The sequence below is a fragment of the Macrobrachium nipponense genome, chromosome 31, assembly GCF_015104395.2.
Source record: "Macrobrachium nipponense isolate FS-2020 chromosome 31, ASM1510439v2, whole genome shotgun sequence".
Classification (NCBI taxonomy): Eukaryota; Metazoa; Arthropoda; class Malacostraca; order Decapoda; family Palaemonidae; genus Macrobrachium; species Macrobrachium nipponense.
Genome location: NC_061093.1, coordinates 43,335,192 through 43,351,679, shown reverse-complemented (window position 1 = coordinate 43,351,679; position 16,488 = coordinate 43,335,192). Strand labels below are relative to the sequence as shown.

At 44.4% G+C, this 16,488-nt stretch overlaps 1 protein-coding gene across 2 annotated transcripts in view; it reads left to right on the top strand.

Moving 5' to 3' along the window:
- Positions 1–16,488, top strand: part of LOC135206925 (peptide-N(4)-(N-acetyl-beta-glucosaminyl)asparagine amidase-like) — a 69,017-nt gene that overhangs the window by 7,860 nt on the left and 44,669 nt on the right. For both annotated transcript variants that reach the window (XM_064238424.1, XM_064238422.1), the window contains exons 2-4: positions 2,217–2,351; positions 2,546–2,707; positions 12,598–12,786. In XM_064238424.1, coding sequence (XP_064094494.1) covers positions 2,289–2,351; positions 2,546–2,707; positions 12,598–12,786 — 414 coding nt within the window. In that variant the 5' untranslated portion in view covers positions 2,217–2,288. The remainder of the gene's footprint in view (positions 1–2,216; positions 2,352–2,545; positions 2,708–12,597; positions 12,787–16,488) is intronic.

The window sequence follows — 16,488 nt, the reverse complement described above, 5'->3', positions numbered from 1 at the left end:
TTTTCACAATGGAGTACATAGTTTTGGTGACAAAAGGGGTTTTTGGTGACAAAATGGGTTGTACCCAGGAGGGGAAGGTTGGAGCAAAGCATAAAAACAAATTCTACCTTGTCTAAATGAAATAAAGGCAATTGTACAAAACCGTAACAAGTTATGGGAAGTAATGCTTATCATCAAAAACACCAATTTTATTTCCATCTATTCAGTTTTAACATTTCTTCTATATCATTTGTGTTGCAGTAGTTAGGCTATCAAGGGATATCTAATTCCCCCTTTCATACGTGAACCATGCATTTCTCGGATGCTTTATCTTGCACGTATTCTGTATTCTGCCGTGGTTAGGAAAGCTTTCGGCTAATTATAAGTGCTTGGTAAGGATGTGTAAAATTTTATTTTATAATAAAAATATATTCATCAACAGCAGTGAGTAAGGGGGAAACATTAATATTCATCAACAACCGTTAGTAAATAGGGGTTCTTTGATGCTGTCTAAGGAGGCCCCTTGTTCTATTATAAAAATGTCATATTTACATGGATGGTCCTGCCAATCTGTGTTGTAAACAAAGCATTGAGTATAACAAGAAGTGATGGCAAAAAGACGAAAATATTAAAAGTAAAAATGACAAATGTAAGGGAATCTTGGTACTTATTAGTACTACAATTTGTTTCTCCATCCCTATATAGGCCTGTACAGTGGTCCCCCCGTATTCACAGGGGATGCGTACCAGACGCTCCCATGAATAGTTAGAACCCGCGAACAGTTGTAACCCCAACAAAAATGCTCTAAACCTCCTATTTTGTCAGTAAATACTCAAGAAAAACCCACCAAAAATTTTTATACCTGTTTTTTTTAATAGTTTTATTACAAAAAGTGCATTTTATGATAAAATTGATAAAAAACAGGAATTTGTGGATATTTCTCATACAAAAATACCGCGAATAGGCAATTGTTCCGTGAATAATGTGGGGAAATGTTCCAGAGAGAAATCCGTGAATGTGTGAGTCTGCGAATCTGGAGAACACGAATATGTGGGGTCCATTGTAATAGTCATATATAACAATTAAGGGGCACTTCAGTGGGAAATGAGTTTCTTTAATTATTTTGTGAATTTTAATCTCGGAAATGACATAAAATGTATAAACCGCAAGATGAGCAATCAGAAAAATATATGGGTCACATCCACAATCAGTATCAATAACAATAATTATTGCAAAGGTGAAAGATATCACAATGCCTTGGGAATATTTTTTGCTGTTTAATTCAGCAAAATGTTGTTGCAGGGGAGTAAGGCTTCAGTGATTGTATTGGTGACTTTACTCTAAGTCCTCTAAGTGGATTTTATTCCATAATTTCATTCTTAATATTGTGTAGGCTGAAACATTTTGCTAAATTTCTGCCCTTTATGCACACATTTTATTTTTACCTTATATTCACATATTTTATTTCTACCTTATATACTGAAAGAAGGGACTGTGTACTCTCTTTAATTGAGAAAACACTGCCATCATTACTACTAAAATATTTTTAAAATATTGAGATGATATCACAAAAAAGGCCTTCGACAAATTTCTTACACTAGTATTACTGATAATATACATACTGTGCTACATTGCTGTTTGTGTTGAAGTTGAGTGCAGTGTCAAAGATTGTACCCAGGTGAGCAAATTTAATAATCAAATACCACCAATTCCTTGATTTTAAAGAGTTAATAGTACTTTGTCATTACTGTACATACATTATATATATATATGTCCTTCAGTGATAGAGTACAGAATTTACATTAACATCTGAATGTAATTATTATTTATTACTATTCTTATCAGATCTTAATGTAAATGGTAAAAATGGTTTCAATAAGAAGTTGAAGTATGAATGTTGCTGTGGTACAAGTTTGCAGTTAAAGCCTATCATTATTCAACCTCCCAGCTTCATGTATGGAAACCAAAAACTGAGGAAAGTATTGTACCTCTTAAGATGGTAAGAGGATACTTTTTTACACCTTTGAAGTGTAATTTTACCAAAGCTTCATTTGTAGTTCAGTATATATATTTGGTTTTAAAGATTTTTTCTTCAACATCGTCCTTTTAATCATATAAATACCAGATATTGCCCATAACCATTGAAGCTTACTTTACGGCCATGTTCTGATGTATTTTTTTTTTTACTTCATGGAAGTTTTCAGGTTTGTTTTCCTGAGTAACTTTTTCTTTTACAGATTGCTGACAATGTCTTGAATGAGCCAACGAGTGAAAAGTACCGGAGTGTCAAACTGAATAACAAAGTCATTATGAAGAAATTGATCCCTGCCATAGGTGCCCTTGAGATTCTTTTCCTAATGGGGTTTGAGGAGGTATTTGTTCAGTATCATTACTGTGCATGATCCTTTGTGAAGTAGTGTAAATATATGTGATACGAAAATGAATAAGAGAGTAAGGTTTTCTTTTTATTCTTTACTGTATAAGTGTTCAAAGTTTCTTTATATACAGGATGTGAAGACTGGTTACTTGAATTTCATACGAATTGTGACTGTACTGAATTTTTCAGGGTGAAGACAGACTGATCCTGCCACAAGAGAATTCCCTTGACAATGTGAAGCAGTATCGTCAACAATTACTACAACTTAAAGAAAAAAGGGAAAAGTCAGTAACTAAAGGAAAACCATCTGCACAGGCCTGTTCAGCAGCCACTGTTTCATCTGCATTAATTGTATGTATAGTTTACTAACAGAGGGTTTGAAAATTAGCTGTATGTATCAGCATTTATTTTTGTAGAGAAGATTTTAGACATTCAGTATTTATCTGACCAGTTGCAGTTGGGCATAAGTAAAATGTGATACTCTCATCATTAGTGGCAGTAAGTGTGTATTAATCTTAGATGTTTTTTTTATCATCTTTGGGTGATAGTGGTTGGGGTACTTGAGGTTGGGGTACTTGATTTTGTTTCTTCTCAATTGTAAATAAGGGTAGGATATAATGATTGTATTGTATACAAAAAGTGACTGGGGTGTCAGCTGTGAGGTCTTGGAAAGCCAGCTTCTCATAAGAGCCCTTAATTCCGGCTAGTTGATATGGTCTAGCTGTCTCCCAGTCACCTATGGAGTCGATAGCTCACATGTGCTGGAGTTTGCTTTAAAAAGGTTACCTATCCTCTGCAGTGAAAGCCATGTGTTAACTGAACATGTTATCTAATTCCCAAGGGATCAGGCCAGCTCATACCAAAGACAATTTTTAGATCAATATTGTTGCTGGAATTTGAGTCGGATCCTCTTGTTTGATGACTTAGATAACTTTAAAGACACCCAAACCTTCATGGATGAAGTACCTGATGGACAAAATGCTCCTAATATACGAAAGTACCTGAGGGACGAAATGTGTCCAGTGAACTGCATCTTAGATTGTATGTGGTTATTTATGTATCATATCAATATTTTTAGCTTTCTCAGAAATCTGATAACCAAATATCCTGAATGAACAGATTCTTCTGATAAAGCCAATAGGAAATTTACCAAATGAACAACATACCTAGTTCCTCATTGGACAAGTCGGTTATGTGTTCGACTATTTCAGGGACAGGGTTAGATTCCCTGCTCTGCCAAAGTTAAATCAGAGGAATTTATTTCTGATGATATAAATTCATTTCTCAATGTGGTTCAGATCCCACAATAAGCTGTAGATCCCATTGCTAAGTAACCAATTGGTTCCTAGCCACGTACATAAAAATGTCTAATCCTTTGGGCCCTAGGAGAGCTGTTAATCAGCTCAGTGGTCTGGTAATACTTAAGATATACTCAACTTAAATGGACATCATACCTAATATGCCAAATGGGTATAGTAGTTAGCTGCTATGGCTATTAATTAACCTATTGTATATTTCATATACATGAGTATAATTTGTTTATGGGGTACATTTAGCCCTTGTTTGTATATTGGGTACATTTTAACAATTGTGTTTATTAACCGGGACCATAGCCTAAGAAAAGTAGTTGGAAACTGAGAACTTAACATACTTTTTTATGTGTTTGGTAATTTTGACTCTTTCATAATACACACAGGTGACCTTACAGAAAAAGGAGCAGCAACAAAGCAATATCATTTTAAACAATTGAAAAAGATACATAATACCACACACAGGAGAAGCAAAGTCGTCAAAAAACATTGTGCCTGCATAAATACCTAAACCTAGAATCAGGTGCAGAAGTGAGTTCAAAAATTTGCTGGATATGGAACCTTCTTGCTTCATGACTTGCACAAGTTATTTTCTTCATCTTTAGTTCATCGCTCATCCTGGTTTTACTGACCTAGCACTTACTTTTTCTGTACTGAACTACATTACTTGTTTTTTTTTTGTACATGAACTTCCCTGACAGATATACTTAGCTATAGTCTCCGACGTTCCCGACAGAATTCAAATCTCGCGGCACACGCGACAGGTAGGTCAGGTGGTCTACCTTACCCGCCGCGGGTGGCGGATGTACGAACCACTCCCGTAAGCTTGTCAGATTTTTCTCTGTCGCGGGAACGATAACAACTGTTGTCGGTTCCTCTCGATAGTTTTTCGATTCTCGCTTGCCTGGAGTTAATTTGGACTTCTTTTGGTGACGTATTCGCTTTGTTTGGCTTGGCATACGCTGATTGTGGACCGGTTTGATTTTGAGTTTGATTTTCTTTAACGATGTCTGATCTAGAATCGGTAGTTAAAACTTCGGTTTTGTTTAGGGTTTGCGTGAATGAAGGAGGTAAGGTGAGGTTGCCGAAAGCTTCGGTAGACCCCTACACGGTTTGCATGAAATGCAGGGGAATGAATGTGCTTTTGCTAACCCTTGTAATGAATGTAAGGGATTGAATGAAGAAGAATATAAGGCTCTCTCTTCTTATGTTAGGAAGTTGGAACGTGATAGAGTGCGTAAGGCTTCTCTAGAAGTTCTAGCAGATCTAGAATGAGTGAGTTGGATGTGGATCCTAATAGTACTAACGTAGAATTAGAACCTTCTTCCAAGTTGCAGCCCCGGCTCCCCGCACCGAAGCCGAAGATTCGCCTTCGGAGGCGGCAGCTCTGAAAGCCAAGAATCGTTCTATGGATCAGAAGATTCGTCAGTTGGAAGGTAAGGAGAGTGTTAGTGATCAGTGCAGTGTCCCCAGTGTTGTGGAGGGTGCGTCTGACCGGCTCCTTAGTGCCTCTAGGCCTAGACCTCTTCCAGACTCCCAGTTCCAGTGGAGTAGGAAAGTCGAAAGCCGCAGGAGGGCTAGGGAGAGCCCCCACCGGTCAGGCGTCCCTCGGCAGATCCTGAAGTACGCTCCCAGGCTGCCTCGGATCGCTACAAGAAGGAGCTCCTACGCAATGCTTCTCCTCTTCGTCGTCTCCCTCTCCGAAGAGAGGTTGGAACTCCCCGGATGCGTCGCGCCCGTTGAAGAGGGCTTGGAAGGCTCCCTGCAGTCCTTTGGCTTCTAGTCCGGAGGTTTTCCCGGAAGAATCGTCGGTGGAGGCGAAGAAACCCAAGAAATCCTGTGATCGTTCTTCTTCTCGCGCTCCGCGCTCGGCGCCTGCTTCCGAGGAAGAACAAGAAGATTCTCCTACGAGAGTACTCGCGGGACTTCAAGCTCAGATCACGGCGCTAGCAGACTCTCTAGCAGTTAGATCACGTAGGAAGAAGGACGTTTCTCTTCCGATCAAGAGATCTAGGCGCCGCTCTTCAGAGGATCGTTCTCCTTCATATGGGGAGGTTTCGTATGAAGGTGGGGGCTCGCGTGAGCGCCCTCGCTCGCGTGAGCGCCCCCTCGCTCGCCTGGCTCTCTTTCGATTTCAAGACGCCAAACATCGGTAGGACGCTTCTATGGAGAAAGAAGTTTTTCTCCAGATTGGATTCCCGCTTCCGGTAAGCGCACTGCACCTGCTCATCACGCGATTTCTTCAACTCCCTCGCGTGAAACTTCTCCTCAGCAGCCTCAAGATTCTAGAAGGCGCCCTTATACAAGTAGGCGTTCTTCTTCCAGATGTCACTCTCCTCGAGTGTCGGATCGTGACTTCTCTCCTGACAGGCATCTAGGAGTCTGGTAGGGAGTCGGTGTGCATGATAGACGGCCTACTGTTAGCCGCTCCCCGCAAGGTAGGCGCCCAGAGCCTACTGCACATAGATCTCCTAGTAGGCGCTCGTTTCTTTTAAGGCGTCATACTCCTGATTATTCTCCTAGGGGCAGACAACAAGAGTCTTTCAAGCGCCCTTCTCCGTGTAGGCGCTCTCCTGCTTCTAGGCGCACTTCTCCTGACCGTTTGTCTCTTGGTAGGCACCAGGAATCCCGGAAGCGCCCTTCTCCAAGTAGGCGCTCGTTAGTTTTGAAACGCCCTTCTCCTGAATGTTACCCTCTTGTTAGACGTCAAGAGTCTCGCAAGCAGCCTTCTCCTAGTAGGCGCATTTCGCCTTCCAGTCGGACTTCCGTTGATCGTACGCAACTGGACAAGTATGGAGAGCCGCGCAAGCGCTCTGCTCTCGATAGGCGCTCTTCTCCTGGCAGCCGCTCGCCTCAGGATAGGCGCATAGAGTATAGTAGGCGCTCGCCTCCTCGTAAGCGCCCTGTGGATGTTTCCGAGGATTCTCGGAGTAGGAGCCCTACCTCTCCCCCTTCGGCTGAGATTCCGTATACCTCGAAGAGGGAGTCTCATCGTAGACTTCCCAGATCTTCTCATCGTTCTCCAGTGGATGTGAACTCTTCTAAGAGAGGGCGTTCTCCAACCTCTCGCTCAACTCCTGCTAGGATCCCTTCGTCACATAAGGATCTTCAGCGCTCGCCTCGAGAAGACGTCCTAGAAGGTTCGGATGAGGAACCGAACACTTCTGCTGCTGTCTCTTCTTACAAGAAGCTTACAGAGCTACTTTTACAAGTTTTTGGGGATTACCCTTACGCCTACGGCTCCTCCTTCTCCTCACTCACTTTTTTCAACGGCGAAGACAGCGAAGAGTTCTTCTTGTGTGGAGGATGAAGCCAACTCTTCTATGAAGAAGGCACTGAGGAGTTTTGGTTCCTGGATGGCTTCCAAAGAAGAAGCGGGGAAAACGATGTTCGCTTTTCCTCCTTCGAAGTATCAGGACGCGCTGGTTTCTGGTACGAAACAGGAGAGCCCTTAGGATTGGGTCTACCGTCTTCGGCTGATTCGGATTTTCGGCACTGGTAGATTCGCACAAGGATAAACTCTGCCCTTAACTCTGCTAAGACGACTTGGGCAATGAATGAATTGGATCATTTGCTCAAAGGTATGTTTAGAGTGCTGGAAGTATTTAACTTCCTTGATTGGTCGTTGGGAGTCCTAGCCAAGGAAAATTGAAGTGCCAGAGTCAATTTCGCCAGAAGATCTTATGTGTGTTTTGTCTTGTATGGACAAGTCGGTAAGAGACGGAGCGAGTGAAATCGCCTCCCTTTATGGGGCCGGGATCGTGAAGAAAGAGGTCGGTTTATTGTTCCTTCTTAACGAAGTCGGTCTCCCATGCTCAGAGGTCTTCTTTGCTGTTTGCTCCTCTGTCTACTCAGTTGTTCCCGAAACATCGAGTGCAGGACATTTCGAGGTCACTTTCGGCCAAAGCCACCCAGGACCTTTTTGGCACAGTCGGCAAGAAAACCTCGCCCTTCCTTCCCTACCAAGGCTAAGAAGGAAAAGGCAAGTGTTCGAGAAACCCTTTCGAGGGGCATCTTCATCAAGACCTCTACGTTAGAGGTCGTAGACCTTCAAGAAGGGGTAAGACTTTCGCCAAGTCTGTTAAAGCCCCCAAATCAACTTGCAAGTCCTTCAATCAACGGTGGGCGCCAGACTCTTAGAGTTTGCAGAAGTCTGGGCCCAAAAAGGGGCGGATCCTTGGACCCTTTCTATTTTGAGGAGAGGTTACCTCATCCCTTTCGTCGAAAGACCTCCCTTGACGGCCATCCCAAGGGAACTGACGGCCAGGTACAGAGACCCCATCATGAATCAAGCTCTCCATCTAGCAGTAGATCAGATGCTGGAGAAGGGTGCTATCGAACTAGTGACAGACCATCATTCATCGGGCTTCTACAACCGCCTTTTCCTAGTTCCGAAGTCCTCAGGGGGATGGAGACCGGTGTTGGATGTAAGCGCCCTGAACTTCTTCGTAGAAAAGAAGAAGTTCACGATGGAAACGCCTTCATCAGTGCTGGCAGCACTTCGTCCAGGGGACTGGATGGTTTCCTTGGATTTACAGGACGCTTACTTCCACGTACCGATCCATCCTTCCTCGAGGAAGTTTCTCAGATTCATGATGGGGGGGAAAATTTTTCAGTTCAGGGCTCTGTTTCGGCCTCTCGACGGCCCTCAAGTGTTCACGGGGATTTTGAGGAATGTGGCTCAATGGCTTCATTTGAAAGGGTGAGGATATCCATGTACCTCGACGATTGGCTAATAAGGGCCAATTCAGAAGATCGTTGTTTGAAGGACTTACAAGTAACTTTAGAATTGACGAAGGCTTTGGGACTTCTCGTCAATTTCAAGAAGTCATCACTAATTCCCGAGCAAGAGTGTGTGTATCTCGGGATACAGATTTTTTTTTTTGAACTCTCTGAGTTTTCGGGCTTTTCCCTCGCAGGAAAGGATAGCCCGAGGATTCGAGAGAGTAACAACCTTCTTAGGGAAAGAAGTATGCACAGTGAGGGAGTGGATGAGTCTGCTGGGCCGGGGACTCTCCTCTCTGGAGCAATTCGTTCTCCCCTAGGAAGGTTGCACCTGAGACCACTCCAATTCTTTCTTCATCGGAATTGGAGTCGTCGTTCTCAGATTTGACGTTCTCCCTGTCGTTATCCCAGGACATCAAGAAACATCTCTTATGGTGGACAGATCCCAACCTCTTTGCGAAGGGACTGTCTCTTCAATCACAGACCCCCAACCTGGTGTTGTTCTCCGACGCGTCGGACATGGGGTGGGGTGCAACTCTGGGAACCAGCGAAGTGCAGGTACCTGGGTGGGGGACCAGGTAGCCTGGCACATCAACAGAAAGGAGTTGATGGCTGTGTGGTTGGCTCTGAAGGCTTTCGAGCCCAAAGTCAGAAGATCGGTAGTGCAGGTCAACGCGGACAACACTACAGCTCTGGCATACATCAGGAAACAGGGGGGGACGCATTCCTTCTCCCTGTACGAGACAGCAAGAGACCTTCTTCTGTGGGCAGAAGAAAGAGGAATCAAGCTTCTCACCAGGTTCGTGCAGGGAGAAAGGAATGTAAGAGCAGATCCTCAGCAGGAAAGATCAGGTCCTTCCCACAGAGTGGACCCTTCATCTGGATGTATGCCAGAGCCTGTGGAAGTTATGGGGCAGGCCACACATAGACCTCTTTGCCACGTCAAAGAACAAGAGCTGGATCCTTACTGCTCTCCGATATCAGATCCAGAGGCAGTAGCAATAGACACTCTTCTTCTAGACTGGAACGAACTCGACGTCTACGCGTTTCCCCCCTTCAGATCCTGGGGCTAACCATCAAGAACGATTCGTAGAGTCCGATTCAACGAGAATGACCTTAATCGCTCCCTTTTGGCCGGCCCACAGAGGTACTGGAATGGTTGGTGGACCTTCAAGATCGCTCCCCGCTAAGAGCGATCTACTCAGACAACCCCACTTCGACAGGTACCACAAAAATCTCCTCGCTCTCAGTCTGACTGGTTTCAGACTGTCCAAAGTTTGGTCAGAGCGAAAGGCTTTTCAGCAACAGCTGCTAAAGCAATCGCAAGAGCGAGGAGACCTTCCACCTTGCGTGTATACCAGTCAAAGTGGGATGTCTTCAGACGTTGGTGCAAGAGGAAGAACATTTCCTCTTCCAGTACCTCTGTGACCCAAATTGCGGATTCCTTATTTTCCTCAAACGAAGAATGTCATCTGGTTGTGTCAACTATTAAGGGATACCGCAGTATGTTGGCGGCGGTATTTCGGCATAGAGGCTTAAATATATCCGATGATAAGGACCTGCATGATCTTATTAGATCATTTGAAACCATTAAGCGTCCTCATGTAGTCTACCGAACTGGAATCTAGACGTAGTACTACAATTCCTTGGATCGTCTAGATTCGAACCTCCTGGCTTAGCCTCTTTCAAGGATTTGACGAAGAAGGCTATCTTCCTTTTGGCCCTAGCTACAGCTAAGAGAGTGAGTGAGCTCCAAGCTATTGAGGGCAATGTAGGGTTAAGGAAGATTCTATGGTGTGTTCATTTCTTCCAAGTTTCCTGGCAAAGAATGAAAAACCCATCACGCCCTTGGCCCAGGAGCTTTGAAGTTCGTAGTTTATCTTTTCTAGTAGGGGAAGAGCCTGAAAGAACTCTTTGCCTATGAGAATTATGAAGTATTTCCTTAAGAGGAAGGAACCAACTTAAGGCTAATCAAGATGTGCTTTGGTGCTCCGTAAAGGACCCCACACGGCCCATGTCGAAGAATGCTCTTTCCTTTTTTCTGAGAAGCCTTATTACAGAGGCACATGTTGCCTGTAAGGAAGATCATTTAGACTACTGAAAGTGAAAGCTCACGAGGTGAGAGCCATCGCAACTTCGCTTGCATTCAGAAAAAAATATGTCTGTGCGGAACTTGATGGAGCGACTTTTTGGAGATGCCAATCGGTTTTCGCAAACCACTACCTACGTGAGTGTAAAAATCACATATGATAAATGCTTCGCCTTGGGTCCTTTCGTATCGGCGGATTCGGTGCTGGGGCAGGGAGCTGAAACTTATCCTGTGTAAATTTTTTATATGTTACCCTATATTTTATATTGTTGTTTTTGGTTGTCTGAAAGAGGTTGCAGGAGGCACCTCTTTTTGTCGTAATATTAACCCTTTGTATTTTGGTTAGGTGGTCTGGTGGGTTTGGCTCCTTGCAGAGGTAGTGGTAAGGATCTGTTAGGTAAGCGGACAAGGTCCCTCTAACAGCATCCGACTTGGATTCTACCACAATAGGGGATCACATATCCAGTGGTAGATCCGAGAGTCTTTCAGCATCAGGTCACGTCCTAGCTGTAGCTCTCCAGGCAATGCAGACTCAGAGATAGTATCTATGAAGTCTTCATCCTGAAAAGGTGAGAACCAAGGTTTTTATTTATAAATCCTACAACATTAGTTGTTTCCCGTCTTACCTGTATTATTGAGCTGTCTCTACCCTCCACCAAGGGTGCCAATCAGCTAAGTATATATTCTGTCAGGGCAAGTTCAGTACAAAAATGATATTGTTAAACTACAATAAGGTTTTGTACATACTTACCTGGCAGATATATACGATTAATGGCCCACCCAGCCTCCCCTCAGGAGACAGGTGGAAGAGAAAAATCTGACAAGCTACGGGAGTGGTTCGTACATCCGCCACCCAGCGGCGGGTAAGGTAGACCACCTGACCTACCTGTCGCGTGTGCCGCGAGATTTGAAATTCTGTCGGGAACGTCGGAGACTATAGCTAAGTATATATCTGCCAGGTAAGTATGTACAAAACCTTATTGTAGTTTAACAATATCATGTTTGTATTGTGCATTCATGATCTGATATCACACTTCAACTTTCATAAAATTGATGTGCTTATGTTTTCAAGGGTTTCAATAAGTGTAAGTGTAATATTCACGGCATAAAAATTCCTTGCAACTAAAATGCTATATTGGTTATCATCGCTGATTTTTATCTTGGCTGCACTTTAGTGTAGAAGATAGACCAAGCACTATTGGTGTTGGAGTAACCTACATATCCCCCCCAAAAAAAAAATTATAAAGTCACAGGGAAAATTATGATAGTTTACACTTTACTAACTATCTGCATCACTTTTCCCCAAAGATGTACCCACTGCCAGGTTTCCTTGTACAAATGAAAGGATAAAGTCAGCACTTGAGATGTGGGAATGAATGATAGAGCCAGCATTAAGATGTTTCTTTCAAGTTTGAGCATACTTGTTATAATGTTATGACAGTATATGCCTACTACTTTCCTGCGTCACTTACTTTGGGGATTCAAAACTCAGGATAGGGTTCTTGTATTTCTTGGTACAATGATAGATAAGATGTTGAAAGTTCAGTGTGTTACAATTTCTTTGCAAAATGGAAGATTTAAAAAATTTGGTCGTTATATGTCAAGTGAAAGATTTCAATGAAAAGATTAAGAAAATTGCCAATTCACCCAATTCCTGTTAGGAGTTGGTGGAGGTGATCATTTGATGGCATAATTATTTGACATTTTGAAAAAAAAAAAATAGAAGGTCTATGTGCGCAGTTAGTTCATGGAAATTGTAATTTAATAGCTCTCTTGCATGGTAAAATTAGGTCAGAGTGAGGTCAAAATGGAAATTTAAAAATGCATTTCATGGGTGTTGGCTGTTTAAAATAACATTTGATTATAAACAAGGAATTTTTCTGCATGTGAGTTTAAAGGTGACAAGCAAATGCTTTGTGTAACTGTATATATTTCATCCAATTTACCTTCCCTATTTACATAAGAGGATTCCTTTTACTTTTATTTTGTAAGCATAAATTTTTGAAGTAGTACATTACCATATACTACAACATTGTATCTAACTCGAGTTGCTGTTTTATTTTCTAGGTAGAAAGCTATTGTTTAATTCAAAGTAAATCAAAGTATTAACATTTCAGGGTAAGGAAGTAGAATTCAGGTTTAGATTAATGCAAGAATTTGAAAGAGTGCTTATCTATGAAAGTCCAGCTATCCAAGAAAAGGCTCGCCAAGTTCTTCCTACCCAGGATCTTCATGAAGCAGCAAGGAAGAGACTAGCAGTGATTAACAAAGATCTGCCAGAAGATGAGAAACCTTTAGATTTTCAGGTAAATTTTGTGATACAGTCTGGTTTTTAAGTGAGGACACTTTAAGAATGAGTGATGTTTCACATTCTTAAATTTATCAAAAGCAAAAACAGAATAATTTTTTGTAATAAAACTAGAAGAATAAGATGATTCCATCTTGCCAACCATACACTAGGAGCACTCAGTGCCCCTAGTGATAAAATAATTCCCTTTGGTGTATGAAATAACTTCAAAAAGGCCTGAACTTCCTGCAAAAAATGGAGGTTGCTCACTTCTTTTATAGACTTATGTTGTAAAAGTAATGTTCATAAAAAAGTTCTTGTTTAACTCTTTAACGCCGATTGGATGTATTAAACGTCTATATAAATTGTCTGTTGGGTGCCAATTGGACGTATGGTATGTCGATATAAAAAAGTTTTTTAAAAAATTCGCGGAAAAATAGTTATAGGCCTACCAGGCGAATACTTTTGATTCACGTGCCTTGAGGGATGCTGGGAACTCATGGATCAAGGTGTTGTTTTGTTTACAATCGTTGGCCAGGCGCGCAAGCGCGAATTACTTTCTTCTCGCACTAAAAAGTATCACCGACACATCTCGGAAATTATTTCGTCACTTTGACATAATTTTTGCACCATTTTATATTAGCCGTTACATGGAGTATTATATATGAAAATGTGCGCAATTTCATGTAGAATACAACAAAAAACAACTCATGGTTGTAGCTTTTATCAGTTTTGAAATATTTTCATGTAAATAACGATAAGTGCCAAAATTTCATCCTTCGGTCAACTTTGACTCTACGGAAATGGTCGAAAAACGTAATTGTAAGCTAAAAACTCTAATTTGTTCCGACACGGCATACAAACCTTCGGTCCTTTTACAATAGGAAGGTAACTAGCGGCCAGCTGGATAGGTCGTAAGCTTTCGAACAAGGGGTTTCGGTTAGTTAACTGCTTGTCCGACAGGCGCGCAGCGCGCGACTGGAGGTAAACAAACCACTTTTGCTTTCGGCCTGCTGGCGTGTGGACGTGTATCATCGCTCTCTGCCCGCTTCATCGTCGTTTGCTTTCGCATGATTGTGTTTTTCTTTTTCTATGTATCTAGTGAAACTGAATTGTAAGTACAATCATTTCATTGAATTCAATTGTGAATTAAAGGATCTTGGTTCACAACGCCCTCCGATTACCCGAGTGCCGGGACTGAAGGGCGTAATTGCGGGAATTCATTTTCCCAGAATGATCTCGTATGTGTATGCTCGGTGCCGAGGGCGGGAGCGCTCGCTCCGAGCGTATATTGGGTTGGAAATGTGTAGATGAAAATCGTAAGTAAGTGCTCTTTGCATTTATATTTTTTTTTTGACCTGTATGCCCGTTGCCGAACGAATGCGCTCGGCACGGAAACTTATCAGTATGAAAGTGGAACGCAAGTACAGTATTCTTTTTTCATTTTCATATATATTTTTTTTATTGTAGCAATACTCATTTTGGATCAGTTTCGAGCTTGCCCGGAGATTGATCCTTCCCCTTTTTATTTTGAATGAAGTGAAATCGCAAGTGCAGTTCTTTTTCATTTTCATTTTTATTGAGATTGCATTGTTGACTGGGATCAATGTTCCGCTATTCACGGGAATTGATCCTTCCCTTTTTATTTGTATGAAGTGAAATCGCAAGCGCAGTAGTCTTTTCATTCATATAATTTGTTGATTGCATCAATTCATTATGGATCAAGGTTCCAGAAACCTTGATCCATAAAGGTAAGTAATGAACCTTTCACCCTTGCGCTCGGTACCGAGGGCGCAAATGCGCTCGATCCGAGCCCTTATTCATTGTGAAGTGAATCGTTTTGCAAGATGCATTTTCATTTTTGTTCCTTATTATTGATTGCATCAATATTATTTGGTTCAAGTTCCGCTCAGTCAGGGAATTGATCCTTATGCCTTGTATTCGTGCCGATGGCACGATTGCTAGGGCTCTTATTTTGTTGTTGGGTACATGGGTACTGTGCGGGGGTGGGGAACGAGACCCCCCCGCTCAGTTCCCACAGATGGCTCTTCCCCTTGGGGGGGGGGAGGTTATCGGCGTTCTTCTCCTCGCCCGATCCGTCGAGCGCGGGGGAGGGCGCTCGGTGCCCGATGTACAATTGTATTAGGGGTCTTCCAATCGTTCGGGAGGGATCAAACCCCCGCACGAGGGGATTTCCCCCCATTAATCGCTACTACTATTATTTCCGCAGTGCTACTGCCACGAGGGTGGACCTTGGTGAGGTATGGGCGTCCTTCCAATTGCAGAGCGTGCTGGTGTCCAGGGGCTGCGGTTCTATGTCTGGGCCTACTGCGGTCACCCATGGAGTGGTGACCACGCAACCAGGTGACGACGTCCCTCCTCACCTGGTGTACTCGCCTCACGTGGTAACAGTCTTGCCTACAGCCGCTGTGAAGTGCCGTTCGCCGTACCGAGAGGGGGGCGTGCCGCCGCCGCTCGTGGTTGCCGCGCTGCAGCGACACTTCCGCTGCCCTAGAACTCGCCCCGGACCTGCCGCCGGTACCAGGATGTTGCTGGCTGCTGCTCCACTTCCTGTGTTTCCGGTGCTGCCTGCCGTACCTGCCGATTCTGGCTGACTGTCGGATGCAGTTGCTGCGCTGGCTGTCCCTGCCTTGTTGCTGCGCTGGCTGTTCCTGCCGTTGCTGCGCTGGGCTGTCCCTACCGATGATGTGCTGGCCGTGCTGCTGTTCCAGAGATGCCCATACCTGCTGATGTCGTCCCTGTTCGTGGTGGTCTACCCCAGACTTTGGTCGTCTGTACAGGTGCGTCCGGGCCCTGTGGCTTCGGCTACAGCAGCCCCGGCTCCGCCCTGGATAGCAGATCTTACGTCTCCTGGAGGAAGCTGACGAAGAAGAGGAGGAAGTGTCGTGGTCGTCGTCTTCATCTTCTTCATCGTCGTCGGGCCGCCGCCTCTCCCCTTCGACTTCTAAGGCTTTACAGCCGAGGAAGAAGAAGGTCGCCTCCTCCCTCCTAAGAAGCTTCCTCGGGAGCTTCTCGGGACCCGTCTCACCTCGGTGGGACGGGAGGGTTCCTTCCGCTGGTCCTCCTGCTCCTTCGGGAGCGGGGCCCGTCTCTTCTTCCGCAAGGAAGAAGACTACGGGGACAGAGGGGTACCGGCTAACACCGGTACTTCCTCGCCTGGTGTCAGTGGTTCTGCCACTGCATCAGGGTCCGTCTCGGCCTCTCGTTCGCGGGAGGTACCGAGTGTACGGTCGCCTACCAGCGACCGTGCAGCCAGGAACCAGACCTCTGAGTCCGCTCAGCGTCAGGTTCACGGCACGGGGCGGAAGACTGGTGACAGCGCTCATGCGGACTCTCACCAGACCAGCTCTCACTCTCGCGAGGTGAACAGCTGGCTACCCGGGGACGTGACGGTCCACGACCGACCACGGGCTGAGGCTGGGAAGAGGTCCTCCCGTTCGCCGGTGCCAGCCACGGCTGGAACAGCGACGTGACGTGCCGTGAGGACAAACACCGGTCTCACTGCGACAGTGGAGCCTGCAGGTCGCCTGACCGTCGCTCTCACAGAGAGCGATCGGGTACGGCAACAGCTCTTCTGACACTCGAGATCGGGCCGCTGTGCTCAGTCCAGCCGTTCTCCACAGCGAGACGGTTCGACCAGGCCTGCAGCTCGATCGTCACCGCGGGTTGACGATCGCCTGCAGCCCTCCAAGCCTGCTGG